Here is a 26558-nt window from a genome sequence, read left to right as displayed (position 1 = left end):
AGCCCGGCACCAGCCCCACGGACCCGGCACCATCCCCAACGGACCCGGCACCACGAGGCTGCCCCCCCATCGCCCCTCGCCAGGGCTCACTGCCCACACATCCACCACCCCGGCTGGGCCCCAGCTGCGGTGCCGCGGGCTGCCCCGTCCTGGCGTGGGGCAGGCAGGGACCATGGCGGGGCTGCCCCGGCTCACACAGCGAACCGGGGCATGGGAGGCTTTGGCTGGGACCGGGCACAGCCTCAAACTGGACCCACACTGGCCCCAGTGCTGCCAGCTCCATCCAACACGGCATCACCGCGGGGCCGGGCACAGAAATCTTGGGGCTGAGAGAAGCACGAACCCAGACAGAGAGCTGGGGCTGGGGGGTGGGCAAGGGGTCCTGCCCCTCCTGAGCCACACACAGACCACAGGAGGCCGAGGCTGAGCGCGGTTCAGAGTTTATTTGCTGCAGATCCTCAGCACTAGTTTACAAGGCCGTGGCAAAAAAAAAAAAAAAAAAAAAAAAAAAAGAAGTTAGAATAAAAAATCCTGCCACCCCCCCGCCCTCCGGAGAGGCCTCTGCACGGAACAACCCGACATACAAAATAATCTAAAAGGAGAAAACTATACAGGAGTATTTACACCTCTGATAAATAGACTAATACTGATCCAGGCGCCTCTCCAGACCGGGGGGGACGGGACGGGGCGCGGGTGTTCGCAAGGAGGAGGCTGGGGGGCTGCGGCCCCCGCCCTGGCCAGGCCCCAACAGCAGCCGGGCACCCCCCAGCCCCGCTCAGGAGCCAGGGCTCATGCCCGAGGGGACAGCGGCCACCCCAGCACGGCCACCCCTGCCCCTCGCCGAGGGGATTGCCAGTGCCCCCCCGGTGCCCCCTGCACCCATGGGGCCGTCCCGGCGCAGGGGACAGCGGGTAGGGCCCGAGGCAGCAGCGGGGGGAAGCCCACGACCGAGCCAGGCCCGCTACAACGAGGGCCAGGAGTCGGGCCTCCGCGGTGACCCCCCAGCCACCCTGGGGCCCCCCGGCGCCTGAAGCACCCCAAAACCGTGAGCAGCCGGCCGTGCACCTTCCCCTGGGACCCCCAAGTGCTTCAGGACGTGGGGGACGGGGCAGGGGGCAGCCCGGGGGGACAGGGAGGGGGGGCTGGCTGAGGTGGGAGGGAGGAGGCGCACACGCGTGGGGGTGCCGCTGTCCCAGACCGGCCCGGGAAGGTGGTGTCCTGGAGATGAGGCATGATGGGGGGGCCAGAGCCAACCAAGATGCCTGTGCCCCCTCCCTCTGCCACCAGTAAAGAAACTGCGAAGCTGAAGCTGGGTCCCCAGGGCCAGGCTGCAGCGCGGCCCCAGCCCCGCAGCCCCCCCGGTCAGGGAGGGGGGACGCGGGGGCTGCCGGGGACACACGGGCCTCGCCGGGCCAGCGCAGCCTGCTAGTGCCTCTTGGTGGAGGAGACCTTCTTCTTCCTGGCGGCCAGCATCTCGTAGAAAGGGTCCCGGCTGATCGCCGCCCTGGCAGGGGAATGGGGCGCGGGTTGGCTCTAGGGCCCCCCAGGAACCACCGCGGGGCCGGGGCTGGGCCCGTTGTGCCCCCGGGACACCTCGTGCTCCCCCACCCTCACAGGGTGCCCCAGGCTGCCCCTCCTGGGGAGCAGCGGAGGGGTCCCTGCCGTGCCCCTGCCCCCCCAGCTCACTTGATGCACTTGATCCACTCCTCCTTCTCCTCAGGCGTGGGGGCCGAGATGCGATAGACCGTGTGGTTCCCCTCCACCACGCGCCCGTCCGCCTCCGTCTTGCAGGCCTTGATGACCTGGTCCTTGTTGTCGGGGATGTAGAGCTCAAAGCAGTTCTGGGAGAGAGAAGACCCTTCAGGGGCAGCCCCCGCTTCCAGAGGGGACCCCCCGGCACAGCCAGAGAGGGATGGACACGCGGTGACCAGCCCCCCACGGCCCCCAGGCCCCGCCGCCGCGGTGACCGGCCCCACGTCTGCACCCCAGGGCTGTGGGTGCCTCTCCCGGGGGCATCCCTGGGGGGCTGCAGCACCCCCTCCCCACCTTCCCCTGCCCCAGGGCTGCCCCTCCCGCGGCGCTCACCGGCTTCTTGGAGTCCTCCACCTCGCGGATGCTCAGGTTCTCCAGGGGGATGATGCCGCGGGGCTCCTTATCCTGGGGGGCCAAGCAGAGGCTTCAGCCGCGGCGGGACGGGGCCAGACCCCCGTGTGAGCCACAGGCGGGGCTGGCTGCTGCCAACACCCCTGTCCCCAGCAGCCCCCGCCCGGGGGCCACATCCTGCGCCCCTGCAGCCACCGGCACCCTGGTGGCAAGCGGCCGGCCCCACGCACCCCAAGCGAAGGCCACTGACCGTCGTGTACTCGAAGTAGTAAAGGCAGTTGTCCGTCAGGATGAACCAGCGTCGCTTCCACGTCTTCACCCGGCCTCCTGCGAGCAGAGAGCGGCGCGTTGGGCGCAGCCCGGCACGGCCGGGGCACGCGGCACATGGCGGCTACGGCAGAGCTGGAGCCCCCGCGGACACACACAGGCAAGCACCGGGCGCCGGGGCGCAAGCAGAGCCAGGCAGCACACACCACGCCGGGCAGGGCACGAGCAGGAGCCGAAAGCGAATGGATGAGGATGGAGGCGGGGGGTGGCGGGGTGCTGGGCCGCGAGCGCTGCGCCCGTCCCACCCGAAACGCTGGCTCAGCGTGGCCAGAGGCGGCGGCAGCCAGGCAGCTCTCGGGGCGCAGGGCGGGGGACGAGGGCATTTTCTGTTCACACCGACCACGGTCCCACCCTGGGCACGGCACGAGCCCAGGGCCACGGCTGGTGGCGTTTCGGTCGGAGGGAGGTTCACAAATGCCGCGGAGGGAGAAGCTGCTCCTGGGGCTCAGGGGCCGCTCCCCCCGGGCCCGGCTCCCCCTCCACCGTGCCAGCACGCCCTGGCACCGCAGCGGTGCCACATGTGCCACCGTGGGACAGGCACCGTGGACGTGAGGAGGCACTGAGTGTGCCGGGGGCCGTGCTCAGCCCCCCACCCTGCAGGAAGGCCCCGTGCCCCCGGCTCCCCCCACCTCAAGCTGGCTGCCCACCCACCCCTGGGGCCAGCACCACCCTGGAAAAGCCCCTCTGCCGCCCTCCAGCCAAGCCCACCCCAAAACCTGGGGCTTGACCCTCCCCAGGGCCACCTCCTCTCCCGGGGTGGGAAGAGGCGACGTGCCCGGGCAGGGTCCTGCGGCGCGGGGAGCGCAGGAGGAGCCCAGGGCCAGCACGGCCCCGGGGGGAGCCCCGACGCTCCCCAGCACCCCAGGGCTGCAGGCGGCGGAGCTGGGGCAGCACCAGCGCAGGGACTGCCGTGAGCCCCCGGCACTGTGCCAGGGCTCCTGCCTGCTCCCATCCAGCTCCAGGCGCCCCCGGCCCCCCCGCGCAGAGGCTGAGGACACCCCAAACCCGTCCCCATCCCTTCTGGCACCGGAGGCAAAGACCCACCGCGGCCGGGCCGAGCTGCCTGCGGACACGGCGAAGCGCGGACGGACAGGCAGCCCCTGCCAGCGGCCCCGGGCCGGGGGGTGCGCCGGGGGGGTCAGCGCCCCTCGGGAGCATTCGGCATCGGCGGGGCCAGGACCCCGTCCCTGCCCCAGCGGCGGCGGGAGCAGGGCTGTGCCCTCGGCAGGCGAGGTCCCCGGGGCGACACGGGTGGTTAGCAGCAGCAGCAATGAGACTAATCACCAGCAATTAAAAACGAAAAGGAAACGAAGCCCCAGCGGCGTGAGCAGAGCAGGGAGAGGGGTACGTACCTCCTGAAGTTGGGGGCAAGGAAAGGAAGAGCCAAAATCATGGAAACATACAAATGAGGGAGAAAAGAAAATTAAAAAAAAAGGAAAAAAAAAAAAAAAAAAAAGAAAAAAGAGGAAACCCCAAAGAACCCCCCTCACCCCGCGCGGGTCAGTGGGGCAGGGCTGCAGCAGGGAAGCCGTGAGGGGCCGGGCCGGCGGCACCGCTGCCGGGGCCAACCTGCCCTGGCTCGCTGTGGCTCTGTGGGACGCATCTCCTCAGCTTGGGGGTGCAGGGCCTGGCTCCCCCCGCCCCGTGGCCTTCCTGGGGGGTCCCTCCCTGCCCCACGAGTGGGCCGGGATGCACGACTGCTCTGCTGCCTCTCCACCCCCCCAGCCAGCTCCGACATGCCGTGCACGGGCCCTTGGGCCAGCGGGCCACTGGGCTGGCTCAGGGACAGGAGAGGCAGGTCTGGGGCTCTCCCCTGCGTCCCCCCCACCCCAGAGCCGGGGGGCAGATGGGCCCTGCTCAGCCCCGGTGGGGGGTCTCTGCACCGGTGAGGGCAAGGTGCAGGGGTAAAGCCCCTCTCCCATCCCCAGGGGGTGGCAATATGGCACAAACACCCCCCCCCGGTGAGAGGACAGAGCCCAGCGAGGGCCCCAGGGAATGTGTCCCCCGCCCCAGACCCTGCTCCTGCCAGTGCCCCGTCACCCCCCGCCCTTGCTTAACCCGGGCAGAGGATTCCCCAGAGCTGCCGAGAGGAGAAGCCACAGGAGCCAGGGCGCGGAGCGGGCGGGCGGCCCCGGGAGCCGGGCTGTGCAGCGGGGGTGCCATGCGCGCGGCCTGCGCGGGAGCCGGATGCGGAGGTGATGATGCCGTGGGGAGGTGAGGCAGGGACTGGGCTGTGGCATGGAGGGGGGGACGCACGCAGCCTGGGGCAGCTCGCCGCTCGCTCCCGGGGCCTGCTCCGACATGACCCCGCTGTGACTCGGTGATGAGAAGGGCCTCGCGGTCTCCACGCTCCGACACCGGACCCCGGTACCGGTTCCGCACCCCGGGGTTCGCCCAACCTAGAGGCAGGAGCCCCCGGGACGCTCGCCCAGCCGCACCGCAGGGCCTCATCGGCGGCGAGTCCGCTCCTGCCGACCAGCCCAGGGAGGACGGAGGGCTGCTGGCCCTACAGCCGCCCTCTCCACGGGGGCTGTGCCTCCGTCTCCAGCCCCCGGCCCCTCTGCAGGACTGGCAGACGAGGTCCAGGCGGCCCAGAGGCGTCGCACCCCCGGCCCAGCTCCTCCCCGGGCACGGCTGCCGGCACTCACCGAGCTTCAGGAGCCAGCCCTCGCGGTCAGGGTTGAAGAAGGTGTGGGTGAGGTCGTTGCCGTCGTCCTCGGGGATTTTGAAGGGTTCGTTCTTGATGCTCTCATAGAGATTCTGGCACGAGGATATGCGGTGTCAGCCCCCCAGGAGCCTGCCCCGGGCCAGCTCGGCAGCCCAGCCCTGGCCCCCGCCACGTCCCAGCCCTCACCCGCAGCAGCTCCTCGGGTAGGTCCCCCCCGTCGTTGATGCCGCGGTTCATGGCGATGAAACGCTCCGCCGTGGGTTTGTCCTTGACGTTGGGGTTGTGCAGGCTGGTGTTGAGCATGATGATGGCGAAGGAGAGCACGTAGCAGGTGTCTACGGGGGCAGAGAGGAGAGTGAGCCGCACGGCAGCAGGGCCGGGCGCGGGGCCGGGGCCGGCGCTCACCTGTGGATTGGAAGACGCCGGGGTTGCACTGGCAGTACCGCTGGGCGAAGGCCTCCATCATCCGGTCGATCTTCTGCGCCTCGCCGGGCAGCCGGAAGCTCCACAGGAACTGCCTGCGAGGAGCGGGGCGTCGCGCTGCTTCTGGGGGTCCCTGCACCCTCCAGTCATGCCCGCACCGCTACAGACCCCCCCATCCCACTGCCCGTCCCCCCCGAGGGGCCGCAGCTCAGCTCCCGGCCCCCCTCCGCTCACCGCAGGGCCTGCACGAGGTTGAGGTCGGTGAATTCGTGCAGCTCCACGAAGGCGTGCAGGACTTGGATGTTGAACTCATCCCTGCGGGACCAAAGCCAGAGCACGAGGGGTGCGTGATCAGCGAGTCCTGTGACTGCCGAGCGGCCCCACGGCTCCCTGCCCTGCTCCAGACTCCGCTCCTCTGCGGGGGGAAACCTGCAGCTGCCCCCCAGCTCGAGCCCTGCGCTGGTCTGCACACACTGGCCTCTCGCAAGCTTCAGCCGCGGCTCCAAGAGCCCCCCCAGCCCCTGCCCGGGGGCTCAGGGTGCCCAGCCCCCCGTGTGCTCCCCCTCGGAGAGCTGCAGGGTCCTGTCTCTCGGGGGGTGAGAGCCCAGGGCACCTCAGGAGACCCGCGCGGGCCCGGGCCAGCGTACCTCTCGCCCAGGTAGTCGCCAATGGCCGTCTTGTTGAGGCCCTCTCCCTTGTAAAGGAACTGAGCGATGTCCTCGCACGTGTTCTTCAGCAGGTCGTTTTCGATCAGGAACTGGATGCCCTGGAGCGGTGGAGGAGGCGCAGGCGCTGCTCTGGGGCTGGCTGCCGACCCCAGCAGCCTGCCCAGCCCCTGCCCGGGGTGCTGGCCCTGCCCCGGCCCCCCCGGCAGCCAGGCACCGGGCCGTGGGGCAGCAGAGCCTGGCACAGCCCCAGACTGGGTGACCCGCCCCGCTCCCTGCCCGCAGTACCTTCTTGGGATCCATGTTGAACTTCTTCCTGCCCATGGCCACCTGCTTGTTCCTCTGCATGTTTTTCCTGCGAGGCACAAAGCAGCTCTGGGCACCCAGGAGGGACCTGCCTGCCTCCCACCCACCCCCTCGCCCCTCCGGCCGAGCGGCTTTGGCCGGGCCAGACCCCCCACGCCAATCCCGCACAGGGCGAAGCTGGCGCACGGCTCCGTGTCCCTACCCCGGGGGCTGCTCTCGGCCTGCCGGCCCCGGAGCAAAGGGGAGCTGCTGTGCCCCGTCCACGGGGTCCCCCCTGCAGAAGGGGGGCCGGGTACAGCGTCCCGGCGGGTCACCCCCGCGTGGGGGGAGGCTGGGTGCGGCGGGGCTCTGGGGAGAGCAGCCTTGAGGCCCCGCGGGGCCGGCGTGAGGGTGACGGCCTTCACGCCCCAGTGGGTGATTGGAAACGACGCTGGGCGTCAGCTCCCGCCGGCTGCCGGGACCCCCTAATCCCGGCCTGGCACCGCTCAGAATAACAAAGTCCGACAGTTGCTGTGGCCAGACAGAGGGGCTGAGGCTTGGAAAAACAGACCTGGGGAGCAGCGGTTCCCGCTGGAATTCCCACGGATCCTGCTCCAGGGAATTCAGAGCACTGGGAAAGCCCCTCGCAGCAGCACCCACAGGATGGGGCTGCGCCGCTTGCGGCCCCCACCCGCTGCGGGTCAGCCGGCGCCCAGGGCTGGGGCTCGGCGGAGCGGGGACTCACCTCTCCTCCGTGGACCCCAGGTTCTCGATCTCGTTCGTCACTTCTGCTATCTCATCTTTCAGGCGCTGAGGGGAGAGAACACACTGAGGCAGGAGGTGCCTCCTGCCCCCCCAAACCCGCCAGCCCTGGGGGCCAGGGCTGCCCTCCCCTCCCACCTCCAAGGTTGCCCCAGGAGGCCCTGCAGCCCCTCCATCCGTCCGTCCTTCCCACCCCAGTGCTGCCCCAGGGCTGTGCCAGCTCGGGGGGGGGGGGGCACTCACAGCGAGGGCCGGCTGCACCCCACTGCTGATCCCCTGCAGTGTTGCCGCGCTCTGCGCGTGCAGGAAGGAAGAGATTCAGAGGTCAACAAAATTACCCCCTAATCCCTTTAGATCATGCCCAGCATATGGCAGTAATTAGCCTCTGCTGCCTTAATCAGGGACACGCCTGACGAGCGTCCCCGATGAGCGCTGACCTCGCAGCCGCTTGCCAGGGCAGTGGCCTGGCCCAGGGACACACACGGTCCCTGCCCGTGCCGGGGGGGGCTGGCACGGAGACGCCGGTGCCCCGGGCTGAGGGAACGGCACAAAGGCACAGCCCGGAGCTCTGCGGCGGGCAAAGGAGAAGCGGTGGCCACCGTGGCTGCCAGCCCGGCCCCATGTCCCCCCTCCGGGACCCTGTCCCTGTCCCCTCGGAGGCAGAGCCATCGGGCAGCGCGGAGGCAGATCACGGGCTCCCCGCAGCAGCCGTTGGCATCCGCCCCGTGGGCCCCGCTCACCCCCCCTGCAGCTCCAGCAGCTCCCAGAAGGTCCACGAGAGCCCCTGCGAGGAGCCGGGGGCTGGCAAGGAAAGGGGACAGGAGCCCAAACCCAGCCCATGGCCCCGCCTGGGCCTGCTCCTGCGGGGGCTCTGCATGTCTGGGGTGCTGCACCCCGATCCCACGGCCCCGTGGGCAGCCCCTCATCCCTGCCTCGCCTGGGCCACCCTCCCCTTCCCCCGGACCACGGATGGGGCTGCAGGGACCCTGTCCAGGGCCAGGGCGATGGTCCCCTGCCTCCCCGGGGACAGCCCCACGCAAGGGCCGCTGTGTGCAGGACGGGGATTGCGCGGGCGCTGCCCCCCGGCACCACACCTGTATGTCAGCCAGCAGCTCCTGCTTGCGGCGGCGGATGTTCTCCAGCTCCTGGCACTCCTCCGGGGTCAGGTCACTGGGCACTGAGCAGAGACGGGGCCAGGTCAGCGCGCGCGGCCGCGGGAATCCTCCCGGCCAGGCTCCGGGCACGGCCGCCTGGTGCCCGGCGGGAGCTGGGCTGCGGTGGAGGGGCCGGGCTGGCGAGTGGCGGCCCCGGCCCCACGCGGCAGCCAAATGCCACCGACGGCACGCGAGGAATGCGAGGGCCGGGGCATCGCCCCGCAGGGCAGCGGCGGGGGAGCCGGGCACCACCGGGTCCTGCTGATTCAGCCCGCGGTGGCTGGGCACCGAGGCCCAGCACGGCCCCTGGAGCCGCTCCAGCACTCCTCCTCCCCCTGCCCCGGCCCTGCCACCCTGCCGAGTCCCGTTTAACTCTGCTCTACCCCAGCCAGGCCGGTGTCGGTGCCTGTCCCGGTCCCTGCTGTGCCCCATGGCACCGGGCTCCGCACACACCTGGAGCCCCACGGGTTACTCTGCCACACCGGGCCGGCCCCGGAGAAAACCAGCTCCTGGCCGCCCTTGCAGCCCCCTCTGTGCTGGATCCGACCCTCCGAGCCAGGGTCTGGAGCTGGCACAGCCTCCAGACAAACCTCACTGGTGTGCCGTGACATCCACACCTCCCTGTCACCCCGTGGGAGCCAGGCAGCCCCTCCCCAATGCCACCATCCCCCAGGCTCAGCCCCGGGGCTGCCGCACCCCCCCCACTCCCGGGACATTCCTAGTGCTCCCCGGTGCGTGACGTCCCGCTCCGTTGTGACATCCCATCCCTGTCCCCAAGGTCACCTGCTCCTGCAGCAGCTCCCTCTCACACCAAGGTCACCCCTGAGGACACCAAAGCACCGTCCCGGATGGCAGCAGCACCCACTGGCTCGGCCCTCGCGCCGCCTCCCTCCCGGGGCGCTGGGGACCGGTGCTGCTGCCTCCCCTTCCCCAAACATCCCGGCTCCGTCCGCCGAGACCCCACGTCCCACCACCGCCGTGGTGCCCAGGCCAGCACCGCCGCCGGGCCGGACTCACCCGCAGCGTCCCCAGCTCGGCCACCAGCCCCGTGCCAGGGCCCGGGGACGCCTCGTGCCGCGGGACCGGCACCGTCCTCACCCGCACGTCGCTTCTGCCCTCCCCGAGGGAGCCGCGGGGCCCCTGGGGCAATCGCCGCCCGCAAACCGAATCTCTGAGCTCAGCACTTCGCTGGCTCCGCTCAGGCTTTCTGACGAGCTTCCTCCTTCACAACCCCCCCACTGCCAAGGCGGGGGGCAGCCCCGGCTTGCGACACAGCCCTCCAGACGCGACGGCAACGCTTCCCGATATTTTCAGTCTCCAACGCCAGGAAGTATAAACCAGACAACCCAGCTCAAGGCACTGGGTTGTTATTTAAGCTTGAAACACCAGCGGCCTTGCCTTATCGATACCTCCAAGCACGGCTGGGGCAGCCCAGCACCGCTCCCACAGGCGCCCAGGGTGCCCGGCAAGCCCGGGCCTGCTGCGCGAGGGCCGCCGCGTCGCAGGCCCGTTGCCAGACACGAAACCCTCCAAATCCCGGGCTGTGGCGTGTGCCACGGGACCCTCAGCCACGGCCACAGGGGCAGTGAAATTTGGTGCCAAGGGTTGGAGGCTGGAGCCAGCACGGGCAGGGGTCTCAGTGGGCCCTGGGAGAGGGGTCTTGGCCCCGGGGCAGGGGGGCAGAGAGAGGATGCCGCAGGGCAGCGCGGGCCGGGGGTCTGTGCCGCAGCCAGGGACGGTCCCTGCCCGCCCGCGCTGCGGCGGCGGAGGGTGAGCGCTCGTGACACCGGCCCAGCCATGTCAGCAGCAGCGAGAGGAAGAGAAACCCCAGACGCAAGAGCTTTTCTGGGGAAGGAAGAGGGCGTTAACCCTTCCCCAGCACACACCCCGCAGCACCCGAGCGGCTCCCCGAGCACGGCCGGCCTCGCCGTGGGCAGAAAGGGGAGGCAGGAGCAGGCGCTCGCTGCCCGGCTCAGGGGTCGGGGCGCAGCCACCTGCGGGACTGCGGGGTCCCAGCGCTGACCCTGCTCCCCGACAGCCGGGCCCCAGCACGGGGGGGCCGGGGGCTCCCGCAGCTCCTGCTGCTGACAGCCCAGGGCCCTGCACGCCAGCACAAGGGCAGAACAGGCACCGGCAGGATCTGCCCGTCTGCTCTGGGAGCAGCAGCACGTTCCCCCCTCTCCCACCGTGCCCGAAGCAAAGCCCCCCGCGACACGCAGAGGCCGTGCTCACCCCCTGCCCTGAGACAAGTAGCCACATCTGCTCGCCCGCCTGCCCCTCGCCCCGGCTCCCCCAGCCCCCCCGAACCGAGCTCACCGCTGCCCTCTGCCCTGAGCACCATCCTGGCCGGCCGCCACCACTGGCTCCGGCGGCCGTGCCCGCGCTGTCGCGGTGCTGCTGTTTCGGGGTGCGGACACCTGCCCGCCCCGGGGCTTCCTGGGGTGAGTCAGGCCTGCGCCAGGCCAATGAGCTCCGGGGCCGCCCGGGCGTCATCGCGGCTTCGCCAGGAGCCAGCACCACCAACACCCTGTTCCTGCCGCCGAGCCCGGGGCTGACGGTGCCTTAACTCCTCTGCTCCCGGCCGGGCGGGGAAACGGGGCAGCCCGGGCCCTGCTCGCCCTCCTCAGCCCGGGGGCCGGGGATGGGGTGTGTTGGGGTCCCAGCGTGTGTGGGGGCCAGCCCAGCCCTTCCTTTGCGGGTGCCAGGATGCCCGACCCGGCGCATCTCATCACGGCAATGCTGAGGTCCCCTCCCCACCCCTGCCAGCTTGGGACCCCCCACCCCAGCAGACCCCCAGCCCTGCCCCGCAGCTCCCCCCCCGCATGTCCGGGCTGTAAGGGCTGAGCCCCGGGCAGGACCGGGGGGGGCTGCGGGGACACCGGTACCTGCTGCTCTGCAGGCTCACACGGCCGGCCAGGACCTCAACTGGGAGCAGGAGCAGGGCCGGGAGCAATGCTGGTCCCCACGGGAGGCTGCTCCCCCCTCGCTCCGGGGTACCTGTACGGAGCCCACCGCCCCGTACGGGACCACCGCGGGGCAGAGCCAGGCCCTGGGGGTCGTGCCCGCAGCGGGAGCAAACCCCCGGCACGTCCCGTCCCGCCGGCAGCTGCCTGGAGAGGCCGCGTCAGCCTCGGCTGCCTTGACTCAGCTAAATCCTGCTCGGCAGTGTGAGATGGAGAATCGGCGCCCAGAGCGCCGGCTGCGGAGCGAGGGGAGGGAGGGCTGCGGGGCCTCGCGGTGGCCCTTGGGCCCTCGGCCGCGCTGCCGCACTAGCCAGCCCTCCCGCCGGCCCATGCCGGAGGGGCGAAGGCCTCGGGTGTAGGCAGACAGGGGGACGAGCCCAGGGTGCTGCGGCGGCTGTCGCCGGGCTCCGCTCCGGGGGTGCTGCTGCCTGCTCCTGCCCTGCCCCGCGACTGGGGGGCCCCTGGGGCCCCCAGAAACTTCCTGCCCGCCTCAGCGCACCACATCCTGTTTTCACCGCGCCGCGTGCGCATCCTGGGTTGCGTCAGCCCCATCCTTCCCCACCGGCAGCGGAGGGGCGTCAGGAGAAGGGTTTGGGGTCGGGTGGCTCCAGGAAAGACCCTCCCCTGTGGCGGGACCCCGCGCCAAGCCGGCCAAGGCCTTCATCCCACTTTCACAGAGCCCTGCCCGTCGCCCCCGCTCCCCGTGCCCTGAACCCACGTCCACAGCCTCTGCCTCGCTCCCCACGCAGGGACCCCCGGCCCACGGGACGGCCGGGCGAGCACCGGGGCAGCCATGGCCCCACGCACCGAGCAGGCACCTCGCTCGCTCTCTGTGCCCTTCCCCGTGCTGGGCCTCAGGAGGAGCTGAGCCTGCGGCCGCTGGCCTGCAGAACACCACGGGGGCTGGAAAAGGCTCCACAGCCCTGTCCCCCGCTCCAGAGCCGCCCCCGTCCCACACTCGGGCCGGAACCCACCGACAGCAGCAGCTTAACTGCACAGGTTTCAGTCTGGGGGCCACCCTGAGCTGCCCTGGCAGGGCTGAGGGTGGCCAAGCGCTCACAGGTGGCCCAGGGCAGGACCTGGCTCCCAAGGGTGAGGCCAGCACCCGTGTCCAGTGCTGCCCGTCCTGCCTGGAGCTCAGCCCTGTCCGAGGCTGGTGGCGCATGGGGGAAGGAGGTGGTAAGACGATGAGGGCTCTCTGCTGGCGTCAGCGGGAGCCGCGGGGAGCCAGAGCCGCGGCACCGTGTCTGCTGGGGGGACGGGGACCCCACAGCGAGCAGGGGGGAGGGCACGAGGCGCCTACCTGCCTTGGCAGCCACCGAGGGGCAGAGGAAGGCCTGGAAACTGGAGGCACAGAGCTCGCTGACCGTCCCCATGCTGCGGAGGTCCCGCTGCCCGCTCCGACGGGGCAGGCAGGAGCAGGCAGAGGCCTGGCAGGTGCCGGGCAGCTGAGCAGCAGGCTCCCCGGTGCCGGGGCCCGCGGGCAGGGCGCAGGCAGGGGAGCCGGGGAAGGCGGCTCTGGCAGGGGAGCTCCAGCCGCAGGAGCCCACGCGCCAGCCCCAGCCAATCCTCGCCGCTCCCTGCCCGCACACCAGCCCGCTGCCGGCGCTCCGGCCGGCGGCTCAAAGCCACTTAGAGGACGAGGAGTTTGGAAAGTCTCCGGCAGCCCCCCCGCCCCAGGCCGCCTGGCCCCCGGCAGCCCCCTTGCCCCCGCGGGGGGCTGGCAGCGGGGTATTTTTAGAGCGGTTTTATCCCTCCGTATTAGAGCATTAAGCATCAGGAGCCGGCGGTCGCGTAGCAACCAGCACTGCATAAAGGAAGGTGCACCAAGAGGCAACGCGGCGGCTCTGGCGAGGCGTGGGGGGTGCTGCCACGGCCCCCGCTCTTGGGGTGCAGGGCCCGGGCACCGGTCCCGGCACAGCCCCGACAGGCCCAGCCGGCCCCGTGCGCCGTGCCCAGGCAGGTCCCGCCGCGCCTCCCGCCAGCCCCCGGTGGGACAGCTGAGCTGCGGGCATGCCCCGGCGGCAGCGGAGGTGCCCCCGCTCTGCCGCGGCCCTGGGGTGCGTGGGGGGGTCCTGCCCCAGGATCCCGGTCTGGGGTCAGCTGTGGAGCTGGGGGGAAGGCGCAGCCCTCCCATCCCCCAGTCCCAGAGGCGCCGAGTGAACCCGAACCGGACCGACAGCTCTCTCCCTCAAAGCAGGAGCGATCCCCGAGCGTGGGGCACGGCCCTGAGTAACAAACCCCAGAGCCTGTCGGGGCACGAGGCAGCGTCCTGCGGCCAGCCCGGCTGCCGGCTCTGGGCTGCCAGGAGCCAGGCAGCGCCGCTCCTCTGCGCCACGCTGAGCTAGGGGAAACCTGAGCGGGGCAGGCAGCAGGGCAGGCTCCTGGGGGCACGGCTGCAGACAGGAGGAGAGGCAGAGGAGAAACTCCCAGGGCTGCAAGGGCAGCCAGGCCATTGCCGCTGATGTGACTGACCTTCTGGTTTCGGCACCGCTTCCCCTTTCCCAGGGACAGAAGCAGTGGTTGCCACATCACCAGGAGGCAAAAGGGCAGGCGAGAGGAGCCAGGGGCACGGCGGGGCTGAGTGGGCATGTGCTGTGGCAAACGCCTGCCCAGGGCCCGGACCGGCATCTAGACAAACCCCCGTGTGGCAAAGGCACCCATGGGCTCTCCGGCTGGCGTGATGCCATGGGTGCTCTCCCATGCTGAGCCACCCAGACGGCCGGGTCGACCCTGGCACCCTGCCCGGGCGAGGTGGGGAGTTTACAAACACCCCGGGGTTACGTCAACCACAGCTCTAGCCCAGCAGCACACAACGCCCCCCCCCCATCAGCCTCTCCCTCCCTCAGGCCCAGAGCAGAAACGTCCGACCCCAACCCCGCTGTGACGGCCAAAACAGCCGCTCAGGGCCCCGCGGGCCCCGCTGTGCCCCTGAGTGCAACTGCTGAGTGCCAGCGACGTGGCTCGTTGCTCTCTGCCCTGAGCGTCTCAGGAGAGGAACCGCCTGCTTGCCCAGCCCCAGCCCCGCAGGCCCTGGCTCTGCTCGCCGAGCCCGGTGCCATCCCGGCACTGTCCCGGTGCCTTCAACCTGAGCGCTGTGGAGGAGCCGCTCCCGCAGCTGGACCGAGCGCCTCGCCCCAGATCACCCCGCAGCAGGGAAGGGGCTGGTGCATCACCAGCAGCTCCCCCGGCACCATCCCCTCAGCACACGCCGCGGCCCCGGGCTGCCTCCGAAAGAGCCGAGCCAGGGCCGAGGGCGAGGGGGGCATGGGGATCCCCCGGGTCAGGGATCCCGCAGCCTGCTGGGGACTGACAGCTCATCCTGCTTTGGGGACGCCCTGCACCCCACACAGCCCCCCCACCCCGCCCTCCTGCCCCAGACAGCCCCAGCACAAGCCGCTTTGCAGGAGGCTGCGTCTCTTAGAGAAATCCCTTAATCCCGCGGGCAGTAATCCCTCAGTGCAGCAGGATCACCAGCGCCACCCGAGCCCCCGCGCCCAGACGGGGCCCAGCTCAGGACGTGGCGACGGGAGGGGATCCTGCTCCCCACGGCCGCTCACCCGTGGGGCAGGAGCAGCCGGGCTGGTTCCCTGCCACGACACCGCTGTCCCGCCACGCCTGGGGGGTTTGGGTCTCACTGCTGCCCCACAAGGAGATGCTGGGAAGGGGGTGGGAGCATGGCCCCTGCCCTGGCAGAAGTCGGGGGAGCCCACATCTGTGCCGCCAGCTGCTCGCCCAGGGATTTGCTCCGCTGAGGCAGACGGTGGAGAGGGGCCACGTAGCGTGGGGCAGACACTGGCGTCAGCACAATCCCACCAGCAAGAGCCTCCCCGCCGGGCTCCCACCACGCCGAGGCCTCGGCTGACCATCCTCTGCAAAACCAACAGAGCCCAAGGGCCTCGGGGCAGCTGCAGATCACGGCGCCCCTGTGACAGGGAGGGGGGTGGATTTGGGGGTGGTGTGCGGCCCCGTGGTGTGGTGAGCGGGCGATTTCTGCCGCTGACAGGTGACCCGGGACGTCTCCCAGGGGATTCTGGGAAGCAGCGAGCGGCTGCTCCCAGAATCGCTCCCTGCAGTGCTCTCCCGCTAATGGCCGCGTCCCACAGCGCCCAGGCTGGGCCACACACCAGCAGGGCCGGGCGCTCGCGCCTCATCTCGCAGAGTGAACTCCCCAGCGCCGAGCGCAGCCACTTCTGGGGCGGAACAGCCGCCTCCTCCTGGGCCGCGCTGCACCACTGCGGCAGGCAGGAAGCCGACCCGTGAACCAGCACGGCCGGCAGCAGCGTCCTCAGCTCTCGGGAACAGTCACCAGCACGACTCGCTGCGTTGGGACCTTGGTTTCAGATCTCACCCAGAGTCCAGCCCCCCCCTCAGCAAAGTCCTCGCTCAAGAAAAAACCACCCGCCGTCACCCAGGAACCTGCCTCGGAGGGTCGAGACTCGGGCAGGATCTTCCTGCCCGGTCGTGGCCTGGGCACGGGGAGGGGAGGCTCTGCAGACACAGAGGATGGAGGAAAGCGGGAAACAACCTGCCCGTGGGTGAGAGCGGGGACCTGCAGCCCCTGAGTCACCTCAACCTGCTCAGCCCACCCTGGCGGGGGGCCTGGGTGCACACTGGGCACACCCGGGCTTGGGTGGTGTGTGAGACCTTCAGCAGACACCATCAACAGGAGCCGGATCCGCGGAGCCCGAGCTCAGGCAGCGCTTGGAGGCAGCAGCTGAACACAGAGCGTGAACAGCGCAGGGAAGGCGAGCGGGCAGCAGGTCCCAGAGCCTGGCAGCACGGGCAGCGCAGGCAGCAGGTTCAGGGCCTGGCAGCACGGGCAGCGCAGGCAGCAGGTTCAGGGCCTGGCAGCACGGGCAGCGCAGGCAGCAGGTTCAGGGCCTGGCAGCACGGGCAGCGGGTCTCTGGCAGCAGAGCAGCACAGCGGGGCTGCGCAGGGCCGCTGGGGCCGAGCCCCGGGCCAGGATGAGGCCCCGCCGCCGGCGAAGCGGGAGCGCCGGGGGCCGCCCCGCTCCCCGCGGGCACCGGGTGCCCGTTTCCTCCCGGCACTTCCTCCACCGCCCCCACGGCCCCGCCCGGCCGGTGCCGCGAAGGCCGCGGCCACGCCTGGGCGAGCAGCCGCCCCCGGCACCTGCGGGCGCGGGTTCCGCCGCCCCCCGCCCCCCCAGCCCGACCCGCAGCCGCCGACCCCGCTCTTCCACCCGGGAGCGGCGCGGCCCAAACCGCGAGACGCGCGCTGACCCGCCCCATCCCCGCCGCGGGTCACGGACCGCCCCGGCCCCTCGCCCCGGCCCCTCGCCCCGGCCCCCGCCGGCCGCCTGCCCGCAGCCCCGGCCCCGCCCGGGCGGGTCCCGGAGCCCCCCGGCCCCGCACTGACCGTAACCGCCGCCGCCCTCCTCCTCCATCCCGCCGCCGCTCCGGCCCCGCCCGCGTGACGAGGGCGCCGAGGCCGCCGCGGGCGGCAGCACGTGACCCGGGAGCGGGCGGAGCCAGAGCAGCCCCGCCCCTCGCGCCCGGCCCCGCCCCTCGCGCCCGGCCCCGCCCCGCCGAGCAGCCGCTTCACCGACACCGACGGTTTATTGCCGCGGCCCGGCGGCCCCGAGCCCGCGGGGACCGGCCGCCGCCTCCCGCGCTCAGCGCCGGGCCGGGGGAACCGGGGGTTTGGATGCAAGAGCAGAGGGGAGCGGGAGGGCGAGGGCCCCCCCCCGGGGACGGGGCAGGAGGCCGAGAGGGGCTGGGGCCGGGCCCCGGGGAGCAGCGGCAGCCCCGGGGCCGGTGCTGGGCCCAGGCACCGGCACCTCCGGGATGTCCAGTCCAGGCTGGGGCCGGGGGGGCTGCGCCAGGCCCAGGGGAGGTGGTGGAGGGGCCCGGACGGGGCGGCCGGAGCGGGGCGGGGGACGCCCGGCACGGCCGGACCCGGGGCCGGGCCCTGGCGACACGCGGGGTCGGCGTCCCCGCCGCTCCGCCCGGGGCTGCTCCGTTCGCCGGGACCTGGGGGGAAAGGGGCGGCGTTAGCACCGCGCCGGGCAGCTGCCCCCTCCCTCCCGCCCCGCGGCTCCTCACCTCGGCGCTGCCGGCTCAGGCCGGACACTTGGCGGAGCCGAAGCCGCGTTTCCCCGGCAGCTCCGGGAAGGGCCTGAAGCGGCGTCTCCGCTGCTGCTTCATTTTCCTGGTCTTCTTTACCTGCGCGGGGCAGGAGGGCCTGGGGTCAGGCTGCAGAGCGCCCCCGGCCTCCCCCCACCCGCCCCAGCCCGGGACGGGGCCAGCACCCACCTTCCCTCTGTCGAACTCCTCGTCCCACTCGTCGATGACGGTCTCGCTCCGGGCCCGGGTCGCATCCTGAATGGCGTCCTGGCTGACGGCCGAGGCCGCGCCGTCCCAGGTCAAGACTGCGGAGCAGCGCGGTCAGGGGGGAGCAGCCCGCCCCGTGGCCCCCACTAAGAGCCCCTCGGCCGGCTCCCGCAGCCCCCCGTGCTGCGTGGGGGGAGCTCCGGCCCCAGCGCCAAGGGTTCTGCCCGCGCCCGGGCTCAAGGCTAGGGAGCCGCGTGGCTCTTTGCCCACCCAGGCGAGCGGCGTTACCTCGTTTGCCATAAGCCTTGTCCAAGGAGTTCCTGAGTAGCTCCTCCACCACGCTGGGCACCACCGGCTTCCCGGGTGCTGCGCCGGCCCCACAGTCATCTCCAGCCCGGCCGAGCCAGCCACGGGCTGCCCCTGCGGGAACAGGCGGGGTGAGGACAAGCCCCAGGCAGCTCCTGTGTCGCCCCATCGCCGAGGCAGATCTCGCCCCAGGAGACGCTGTCGGGACTAGCAAGGTCTCCCCAGGGTGGTGGGGCAGGGAGGAGCTGGGGGGTAAATCTTCACCCCCAGGCAAGGTGCGAGCGGGCGGCTCCCCGCCACGAGCGGCACACAGGCCCGGGGCAGGGGGACAGGCGCCCACCGGGCCGTGGCGGGCACCGGTAAGCGCTGGGGGCTGCGCCGCAGGGCTCCGAGGGGCGGCGTGGGCAGGGTGGGGGCGCACGGCCGGACCTGGGCTGCCCTCCGTGGCACGGGATTTGCAGGCAGCTGCCGGCTCCGGGCTCGGGCTGCTGAGGATTTCCGTCCGCTTGCGATGATCGCGCTCCCCAGCCTCAGGCGCCACAGTCCGCTGCTGCTCTGTGCTCCGGGGCTCCAGCTCGGCCTCCCTGGAGCTGGGGAAGGAGCCGGGCTCAGCCCGCGCCAGCCAGGCCCGAGGGGGATGTCTGAGCTCCCCGCAGGGCAACGGGGGACAGGGACGCCCGCACCCCAGCCGCAGGCGGGCGGAGGCGTGACCCCAGCCCCTCACCTGCCCGAGGACAGTGTCCCACTGCAGCACTCTCCTGCCTCCTCCATCCTCCTCCTCTTCTTCTTCTTTTTCTTCTTCCTGAGGGAAGAGCTGGGCTCCATGCCCAGGGGAGTTCTGGGCTCGGACACTTGTGGCTTGGGCCTGGTCTCCAGCTCCTGGCAGCCCGGCCCATTCCCACCGCTGCTGGGGCCCCTGTCCACCGCCTCCTTCCCTGCGAGGGGCACTGGGCTCTCCTGAGGGAGATGATGCTGCTTCTTCTTCTTCCTGGGGGGCTCGAGGACTTCATCCTTGCCCTTCACGGCCGGAGCGCCGGGGCTGTCATCTGCTCCATGGTGGTGCTTTCGTCGCTTCTTTTTGGAGGAGCCAGAGGTGACCTGGCCGAGCCCCTTCTCCTTGCTGCGGGGAGGAAGGTGGTGTGAAGGGTGGGCAGTGGAACCATTGGTCAGGGGGCAGGCTGGGAGCTGAGGGGCTGAGTTGAAGATGAAGCTGGAGGAAGGCTTTTCACTATTTGGCAGTTTGAGAGCCAGTGAGGACAGTCTGAAGGGCAGGAAAAGAGGCTGACATGATCTGAAAGGCAGGTCAGGAGCGGGAGCCCCTCTCTTCCTCCCCACCCCGAGGTGCAGGAGCTCAGCACCCGACTGCTGCCGTCCCTGCCACGCAATGTGAACCAGACCCCGCTCCCAGGGCAGCAGCTGCAGGCACAGAGCGACCCTGCACCTGCCCAGGGCTGGCCACGCGCAGGGCACACGCTGTCCCACGGGGGATTAGGGAAGGGTGAGCGCTGCCGCAGCACATGCCCATGGTGAAGGTTACAAGGGAGACCCGGAGCAAGATCCAGACCAGGCTGGTGCCTCCCGATCCCACGGGACACTAGTACATGGTCAGAGCCTGCAGAGCTCCCCTCCACCCTCTGCCACCGCTCAGAGAAAGCGCCTTGCATCTAGAACCCAGGGCAAGGCCGGCCAGCGCAGGAGAGCCGGCGAGCCGGCTGCCAAAACGGCCCCCGAGCCCGCTGCGGCACCGGAGAGTGGCCTGGTGGGGCAGCCCCGGGCTGCGGCCGGAGCCCGGCAGCCCTGGCACCGCTTACCTCGCCCTGCTGGAAGGCTGGGGAGCGGAGTCGGGGCGGGTGGTGGTCGGGGGCTTGGTGCGGTCAGTCAGCTGGGGTTGAGGTTGTGCCTGGCGGTCGCTTCTGCTCGCCTCCTGCGGAGTGTCGCCCTGCGGATACTGACATAAATAAAGCCTTGGTGGTCTAAAGAAAAGATGTTTCTGTGAGCCAAGAGGGGAAAATAAAAAGGGGAGCCCAGAGAAAGGGCAGGGGAACAGACACAGATGGGGGGGACATGGGGGTGGTAGAAGAAGAATCAGAAGTGTTTTCAGTTTGAAGCACAAAAAGAAGGATGGAAGGAAATTTAGAGACCAAAAATCCCAGCGCACCGTCCCGACCCCGGCTGCACAGCAGCGCCCAGAGGGCCGGTCCCACACCCCTGCCCGGGGGAGGCAACTGCCCTGCGCCCGCGCGCCCCCGGGGACACGAGGGGGCCGTGGAGGCCACCCCGCCGCAGGGACCGGCCCGGCCCCACACCCCGCCCCAGGAGGGCAGAGCTGGGGCTGAGGGGCTCTCCCTGCCCCTCCGGCTCCTGCGGCCGCAAGGCGCCTGCTGAGGGCTCCGGGCAGAAGCTCAGACTCACCTTTTTGGCAGAGACCATCGACGTCACCGGCAGCGGTGACGTGACGCTGCTCGGCCCCAGAGCGGTGCCGGCTGACGCGGAGGATTTCAGCTGGGCCGGTTTGGAGCCTTTGGGGGCAGCCGGCTTGGCGCCCGGGCCCGCAGGGAGCCCCGTGCCACAGTCTCTTCCCTGAGAGGTGTGGGAGCTGCTGGGCCCCTTCTTGGCCTTCTGGGACGCTTTGGCCATCGTCCCCGCTGCGCTGTGCTCCAGACCGGCAGCTCTGCTGCGGGACGAGCCCTTCTCCAGGGCGCTGGTGTTCGCCTCATGGCCACGGGGCTTCTGGCCAGGGCTGGGCCCCAGCGGCACCACGGATGAGGTAGGTGGCTGCTCGCCCCCATGGGATTTCTGCCAGCGCGGCTCCTCTTTGGCCCCTTTCGTGTTGCTGGCGTTGCAGAGTCCCTGAACTGCTTTGGGCACGGTGAGCCGCTTTGGGGAGGGGAGCAGCTTCTTGGCCCCCTGGGCTGTGCCATTGGGCAGCGCGGTGGCCGCGTGCGTGGCTTTGAGGGGCACTTTGGGTGACGGGGACCCAGTGGGCAGCTTCTGCAAAGCAACTCCATTTGGCAGCTTCAGCTTCTCACCCTTGTCGTGGGTCAGAAGAATTCTCATCTCGTCCGGATCCGGCAGCTGCTTCTTCAGCAGCAGGTCTGGTCTCTAGATGGAGAGAGGAGAGGTTCAGCAAGGGGAGAATTCCAGGAGCCAGGGATGGAGCGATACTGCCCTCCACATCCCTCCCCAGGCCACAGAGGAGCCTCGGCTCAGCAGGATGCTCCCGCTCGCAGCGCGGACGGAGGGGCAGCGGCTCCCCGCGCCCAGGACTCACCCAGCCCGGCAGCGAGGAGCACACGGGCCCCTTGGACACTTTCTGGGCCTGACCGGAGACGCTGCCGGTGTGGGCAGGCAGGCTGGAGGCAGCTTTGGCAATGAGCCCCCCCAAGTCCTTCCTGGGGTCGGGGATTCTGGCGAAGGCAGAGAAGCAAACGTGTTAACCGCGAGGGTTTGAGCGCCCGAACGCTCCCGTCAGAGACACACACAAGAAACAGGAGCCAGAAGCTCTGAGAGCTGAGTCCCCGGGGCTGCAGGGCACAGGCCGCTCTCACCTCAGGTAGAACAGCACGTAGGCTTGCTGGTTGAGGACCACTTTGATGTTGCTGGAGCGGACAACATCATCGTTCATTTGATACCACTGCCCGTTGCTGGCCTGCGGAAGGGGAGGGAACGGGGTCAGGCTGTGCCCGGGGACCCCCCTGGCAGGCAGAGCAGCAGGAACAGCACCCGCTGGCAGAGCTCCTCTCCCCAAAACCCACAGGCAGCCCAGGGCAGGCGAGGGGACTCTGCGAGAGAGGATCTACACGATTCCAGAGGGCAGCCTGTACCCCTGCCCAGTGCGCCACACCACACGCATCTGCTGAGCGCCCTCCTTTCTGCGCACCGCAGGGACCCCCGAGCACCCGCCAGCCCGCAGCGCGCCCTGGGCTCACCTTCACGTAGCAGTAATAATGCCCCGCGTGGCAGCTGAAGCCAGAGTGCACCAGCACCGCGTAGAGCGAGTACGTGACGGGGTCCCCCTTCTCCGACATGTAAGGGCGGATGTTCAAGAACTCGGGGTACGCCACGTCCTGCGGGGAGAGACACCTCAGGAGCCCGCACAGCGGACGCTTTCTGGCTACAGCAGGAGCAGCTCAGCTGCCCTGCGAGTCCCGTCTCTCGAGGGGAGGGTCCCGCTCTCCCGAGGCAGAGGCCACGGGGAGGAAGATGCCAGGATGAGTCCCGGTCCCGCTGCAGAGCTCGCACCGCTCGCAGGACCCCCCCCCGCCCCGGGACCAGCCCCAGCTCAGCAGCGCCCAGCGCTCACCTTTGTGATTTTGCTTCCACCAAAGACAGAAAAGCGCTTCAGCGAGAGCGTGAGGACGTTGGAGGCTCGGTGGATGGTGAAGCGTTTGCAGGCCAAAACCTTCCGTTTGCATCTGCACAGGAAGAGCTCGAGCTCGTCAAGCTGTTCCACCACCCAGCTGACTGCCAGCCCCGGGCAAGCGGCCACCCTTTGGAAACGGCCCCGCTGACACCAGCCACCGCAACGGGCCCAGCTCCTCCTCGTCAGGACCTCACGGTTTGGCTGTGGAGCGGGTCGAGAAGCCCCCCGACCTGCGGCAGGCTCGCTTTCCTCCTGCTTCCCACCAGCACGGCCGCGGCCCCGCGCCGCCCGCAGCCCCACACTCACTTGGCACACCTGTAGGCGTTGTCCCCCCCCAGCACCTCCAGCTTCACGAAGTGCTCCAGCGCCTGCCTGATGTTGCTGCTTTGCTGCAAGGGCAGAGGAGAGCTCAGAGCACCAGCGGCCTGTCCACGCCACAGCCCGGCTGGCTGGCCCCGAGAGGGAGCGCAGAGCACGAGCACGGGGCCACCGGCCACAGCAAAGCCCCGAGCCCGCCGCCAGCGAGGCACTGGCCAGTGGCCACGGGGGCCAGCGGCACTGCCCCCCACGCCACAGAGCCTCAGCGCAGGAGCCATGGCTCACGCTCGGGCAGCGGGCAAGCTGCCTCTCCCTGCCTGCACCGTGCAGCTTCAGGAGCCTTGAGAGCAGCCCCGGTGCAGCTGCAAGAACACCCCCCGCGAGTGCAGAGCCCCGCCCCGCCCCCGCCGCCGTACCCCGATCTCCAGCGCCACGTCCAGGTAAGGCTCGTAGGTGTCCGAAACGGTCTCGCACTCCACGCACTTCACTGCAAAGAGCGAGCGATGGGCTCAGCCCGGCACAACACCTGCATCCACCACCCCGCAGCGCCGCGCGGGCAGCTGCAGCACCCCCCGCCCGGCTCCGGGGCGCGAGCACCGGGTTGCCCAGCCGGGCAAGGAGGGCAAGTCCGCTACGGGATGGGACAGCGAGCGCTCCTAGGGAGCTGGCAACACGGGCTCCTTCGCCGGTCACAGGGGGCCGGGGACCCCCAGCCAACAGCGTTTTCCATCGCCACAACAAGGGTCACGACCCACAGGTACCGCGAGACCGACCGGCCATGGCTCGGGATAACGGACACACGCGCAGGGATTTTCCCCAAAGATTCCCACTGCGAGGCTCCCGGGGAAGGAGCAGCCCGGAGACTCACAGGCCGCGGACCTGGCAGCCAGCACTCACCACGGGACCGCAGGTAACCGCCGAAGATCTGGTGAACCAGCGTCGTGGCCTGGGTCTGGCGATCCAACCTAGAGAGAGCGGCACCGGATCTCACCCCCCCCGGCGACAGCCACCCCCGTGTCCTCGGGGCAGGTCCCCCGCGCCCCGGCCCTGCAGAGCTCGGGGAGCCACAGCCCGGCACCGGGCCTCGGCTCGCACCTTCCTCTGGAAGGAGCAAAACTCGCGGCCGGAGCCGGGCCCTGTGGAGGGGAGGCAGCCGCCCGGGACGGGGGCCCCGGGGAGAGCTCCCCCCGCAGAGCTGGGGCTGAGCCGGCGGGCACCCTGGGTTCCCCAGCACCTGGGGCAGGATCCAAACCCGGAGCAGCCGCGGGAGCTGGGGACAGGAGCACAGCTACGCCGGCGTGAGAAGGCGGCCGGGAGCCCAGAGCTGGGCCACCCGCCCCAGCACCTCCCTCCCGAGCCCGACCCGGGGGACACGCTCACCCCAGAGTCCCCTCCCGCGGGCGCAGGGGAGCAGCGAGGGGGCAGCGGAGGAGAGCGGCGATGGGCGGGCAGAGGCCCCACGTACTTGGCACAGCGGCTCAGACAGGCCTTCTGCATGGCCTCGACGGTGTAACGCAGGAACTCGTGCGCGTCCTCCTGCCTCCTGAAGCAGATGTGCCGGGCGATGTCTGCAGGACAGGGAGGAATCAGCCCCGGGACGCGCGGAGGCAGAGGCAGGCCCCCCCTCCCTCGGGGCAGGGACTCCGGGGTTTGAGCCCCCTCAACCCAGACCGGAGTCAGGCCCACGCTGGCCGCGGGGAAGCCCCAGGCAGCCCGTGAAGTCGCCAGCCCCCGGCAGGCTCAGCGAGTCACCTCAGAAGTGCCTCTGCCGAGACCTGCCCCGATCTCAAAGGTTCTGCTCCTGCATTAGTCACTGCCCCCCCGCAGGGCTACGGGATGGGGGGGGGCAGCCATCCTTACTCTTGAGGTTTTGGACGAAGGACACTGGCTTTATTGTGTTGCCGCTGGAGGCAAAAGCCTGGATCGTGTGGTTCTGCATAATGCACATCATGCAAAAGCCTTCTTGGTGACCTGGAGCAGGAGAGGAGAGGACGTTGGGGACGAACCCAGGCGAGACGAAGGCAGCACAGCGGACAGGGGGGTCTCTGGTCCAATGTGGCTCAACCACGTGCAGTTTTCCCTACGAGCTCTGTGCTACAGCAGAGCTCTGGGGCGTCCCGGGCACGCAGGGACCAGCGCAGGCCACCCCAGCTGGCACAGCCCGAGTCACAGCACCAGCCCCCGCGACCCCCCGAGACGAGGCAGCACCCACATGGATGGAAAATGGGTCACAGGGACCAGCTGGAGGAGCCCAGAGGTCAGCCGGGTGGGGCAGGTCCCCCCGGAGCCCTAAGGACGGGGCTGCCAGCCCTGCGGGCTCCCCTTGGTCACAGCGTGGAGCGGTGGCCCCCAGACTCCCTACCCAAGCCACCCCTCAACGGCACCTGTGCGCAGCCTCCTGCCCCCGCGGGCGGGGGCTGCTTGGGGCCCCCAAAAAGCCAGCAGAGCCTGTTAGAGCCATCTTAGTCCCAGCTGCGCCCAGCTGAGAGAAAGCCCCCCCAGACACGGATGCAGAGCTCGGGAGCCCTGCACACACGAGCCGCTCGCAGCAACGGGCAGGAGGGAGCGCGGAGGCGCGTCCCGGCGGCCGCTCAGCCCCGCCGGAGCCGGGCCTGAGCGCTGCACGGGAGCGGGACGGGCAGGCTGCCTCCTCCTCCTCCTCCTCCTCACCCCCCCGCCCCGCTGCCCGCCGGCCCCCCACTCACAGTCGCGGCCGTGCTCCCGGGAGAGCAGATAGTTGGCGAGCGGCGGCGTGTAGGTCAGGCACTGAACGGCGGCGTTGAGGAAACAAGTGTTCCCCAGGTTGTGCAGCCCGGCCCCGACGCGGTGGACGCGCTCCCACTTCATGCTGAGGCGCTCCGGGGGGAAAAGCACCTTCTGGGGCGCGGGGATCCCGGCGCCCGGCCCCCCCGGGCCGCGGCTGGTGTCTGCGGGGAGCGGCGGGGGTGAGCGCGGGCCGGGGGGCGCGGGGGGTCCCGCTGGCCCTCGCTACCTACCCTGCCCGCCGCGGGGCTCCCGCTGGGGCCGGTCCCGCTCGGCGGCCCCGGGGCAGGGGCTCAGCACCCGGTACTTGTCCCGCAGCAGGTCCCAGGGGCTGGAGCGCCCGCGGGTGCCGGGCTCGAACTCCACCTTCTGCAGCAGCACCGACCTGGCGGCGGCGGCCAGGCGCGGGCCCAGCTCCGCCTCCTCGCCCGCCCCCGGGCCCGGCCTCAGCGCCTCCGTCAGCTTCCCCGCGATCGGCATGGCGGGGCCCGGCGGCCCGGGCTGCGGGCAGGCGGCGCCCGGTTCAACGGGGGCACCGGCCGCTCCGCGCCCGCGGCCGGGCAGCGCGTTACCGGGGCAACGGGCCGCGGCCCACGTCCCGCCGGGGCCCGGGGGGGGGGCGGTGTCCCACCGACACCGCGTCCTCCCGACCGCGACCCTCAGCGCTGCCCCCCGACCCCCCGCCGCATCCGGCCCGCCCGGTCCCGCCGGCTGGAGCCAAGCCCCGAACCCGGCACCCCCCGCTCCCGGTCCCGACACGTCCCGTCCCGTCCCCAGCCCCGGTCCCGACACCTCCCGGTCACGGTCCCGCTCCCGACACGTCCCGTCCCGTCCCCAGCCCCGGTGCCGATCTCGTCCCATCCCCAGCCCCGGTCCCGGTCCCAGTCCCGACACCTCCCGCTCCCGGTGCCGATAACTCCCGTCCCGGTCTCGGTCGCGATCCCGGCACCTCCCGGTCCCGGTCCCGACAACTCCCGTCCCCGCCGTCCCCAGCCGCACTCACCATCCGGGTCCCCGCCGCCTCGGCGCGCACGTGTAGCGCAGAGGAACCGCCTCCTGTCGCCGCCGCCACACGCAGCTTCCGCGCCGGTCCCCGGGGGGGCGGCGCCGGTCCGGGCCCGCCCCGCCCGCTCCCGCGCTCCCGCTGTCGGTCGCTCTCCCCCC

At 71.0% G+C, this 26558-nt stretch overlaps 2 protein-coding genes across 10 annotated transcripts; both read right to left on the bottom strand.

Moving 5' to 3' along the window:
- Window positions 1–517: 517 nt before the first annotated feature.
- Window positions 518–16758, bottom strand: CYTH1 (cytohesin 1). 6 transcript variants are annotated; one of them, XM_074921642.1, is made up of 14 exons: window positions 16737–16758; window positions 8328–8410; window positions 7217–7281; window positions 6475–6541; window positions 6169–6287; window positions 5756–5836; window positions 5504–5616; window positions 5285–5433; window positions 5079–5190; window positions 3783–3785; window positions 2354–2430; window positions 2086–2157; window positions 1687–1841; window positions 518–1504 (listed from the first exon to the last, which is right to left on the bottom strand). In XM_074921642.1, exons 1-14 carry the CDS (start codon window positions 16756–16758, stop codon window positions 1426–1428), a joined length of 1197 nt encoding a protein of 398 aa, XP_074777743.1. In that variant the 3' UTR covers window positions 518–1425. The 6 variants fall into 6 exon arrangements, with proteins under 6 accessions (XP_074777743.1, XP_074777740.1, XP_074777742.1 ...); XM_074921639.1 differs by lacking the exon at window positions 16737–16758 and adding an exon at window positions 12654–12968; XM_074921641.1 differs by lacking the exon at window positions 16737–16758 and adding an exon at window positions 10704–11036.
- Window positions 16759–16939: 181 nt separating this feature from the next.
- Window positions 16940–26503, bottom strand: USP36 (ubiquitin specific peptidase 36). 4 transcript variants are annotated; one of them, XM_074921796.1, is made up of 20 exons: window positions 26398–26503; window positions 25628–25895; window positions 25337–25558; window positions 24492–24602; window positions 24097–24199; window positions 23529–23596; window positions 23048–23118; window positions 22620–22702; window positions 22254–22365; window positions 21880–22017; window positions 21499–21599; window positions 21222–21357; window positions 20363–21052; window positions 19762–19889; window positions 18675–19070; window positions 18380–18540; window positions 17933–18064; window positions 17627–17742; window positions 17417–17536; window positions 16940–17344 (listed from the first exon to the last, which is right to left on the bottom strand). In XM_074921796.1, the coding sequence occupies exons 1-19, from the start codon at window positions 26398–26400 to the stop codon at window positions 17432–17434; spliced, it is 3144 nt and encodes a 1047-aa protein (XP_074777897.1). In that variant the 5' UTR covers window positions 26401–26503; the 3' UTR covers window positions 16940–17344; window positions 17417–17431. The 4 variants fall into 4 exon arrangements, with proteins under 4 accessions (XP_074777897.1, XP_074777896.1, XP_074777900.1 ...); XM_074921795.1 differs by having other exon boundaries at window positions 16941–17344; window positions 19762–19898; XM_074921799.1 differs by lacking the exon at window positions 26398–26503 and adding an exon at window positions 26344–26396 and having other exon boundaries at window positions 16941–17344; window positions 19762–19898.
- Window positions 26504–26558: the final 55 nt, after the last annotated feature.

Source organism: Athene noctua, chromosome 18, assembly GCF_965140245.1.
Source record: "Athene noctua chromosome 18, bAthNoc1.hap1.1, whole genome shotgun sequence".
Taxonomy (NCBI): Eukaryota; Metazoa; Chordata; class Aves; order Strigiformes; family Strigidae; genus Athene; species Athene noctua.
This window is presented reverse-complemented; position numbering and strand designations above follow the sequence as displayed.

Coding starts and splice junctions, on each gene's coding strand:
- CYTH1 (XM_074921639.1), bottom strand. CDS start 12,726: ATGGGGACGGTCAGCGAGCTCTGTGCCTCCAGTTTCCAGGCCTTCCTC. Junction 6,288..6,474: donor TCAACATGGATCCCAAGAAG/GTACTGCGGGCA, acceptor CCACCGCTCCAG/GGCATCCAGTTCCTGATCGA. Junction 1,842..2,085: donor TGGAGGACTCCAAGAAGCCG/GTGAGCGCCGCG, acceptor TCTCTCTCCCAG/AACTGCTTTGAGCTCTACAT.
- USP36 (XM_074921795.1), bottom strand. Junction 19,071..19,761: donor CAGCCTTCCAGCAGGGCGAG/GTAAGCGGTGCC, acceptor TCCTCCCCGCAG/CAAGGAGAAGGGGCTCGGCC. Junction 17,743..17,932: donor CAAGGCTTATGGCAAACGAG/GTAACGCCGCTC, acceptor GCTGCTCCGCAG/TCTTGACCTGGGACGGCGCG.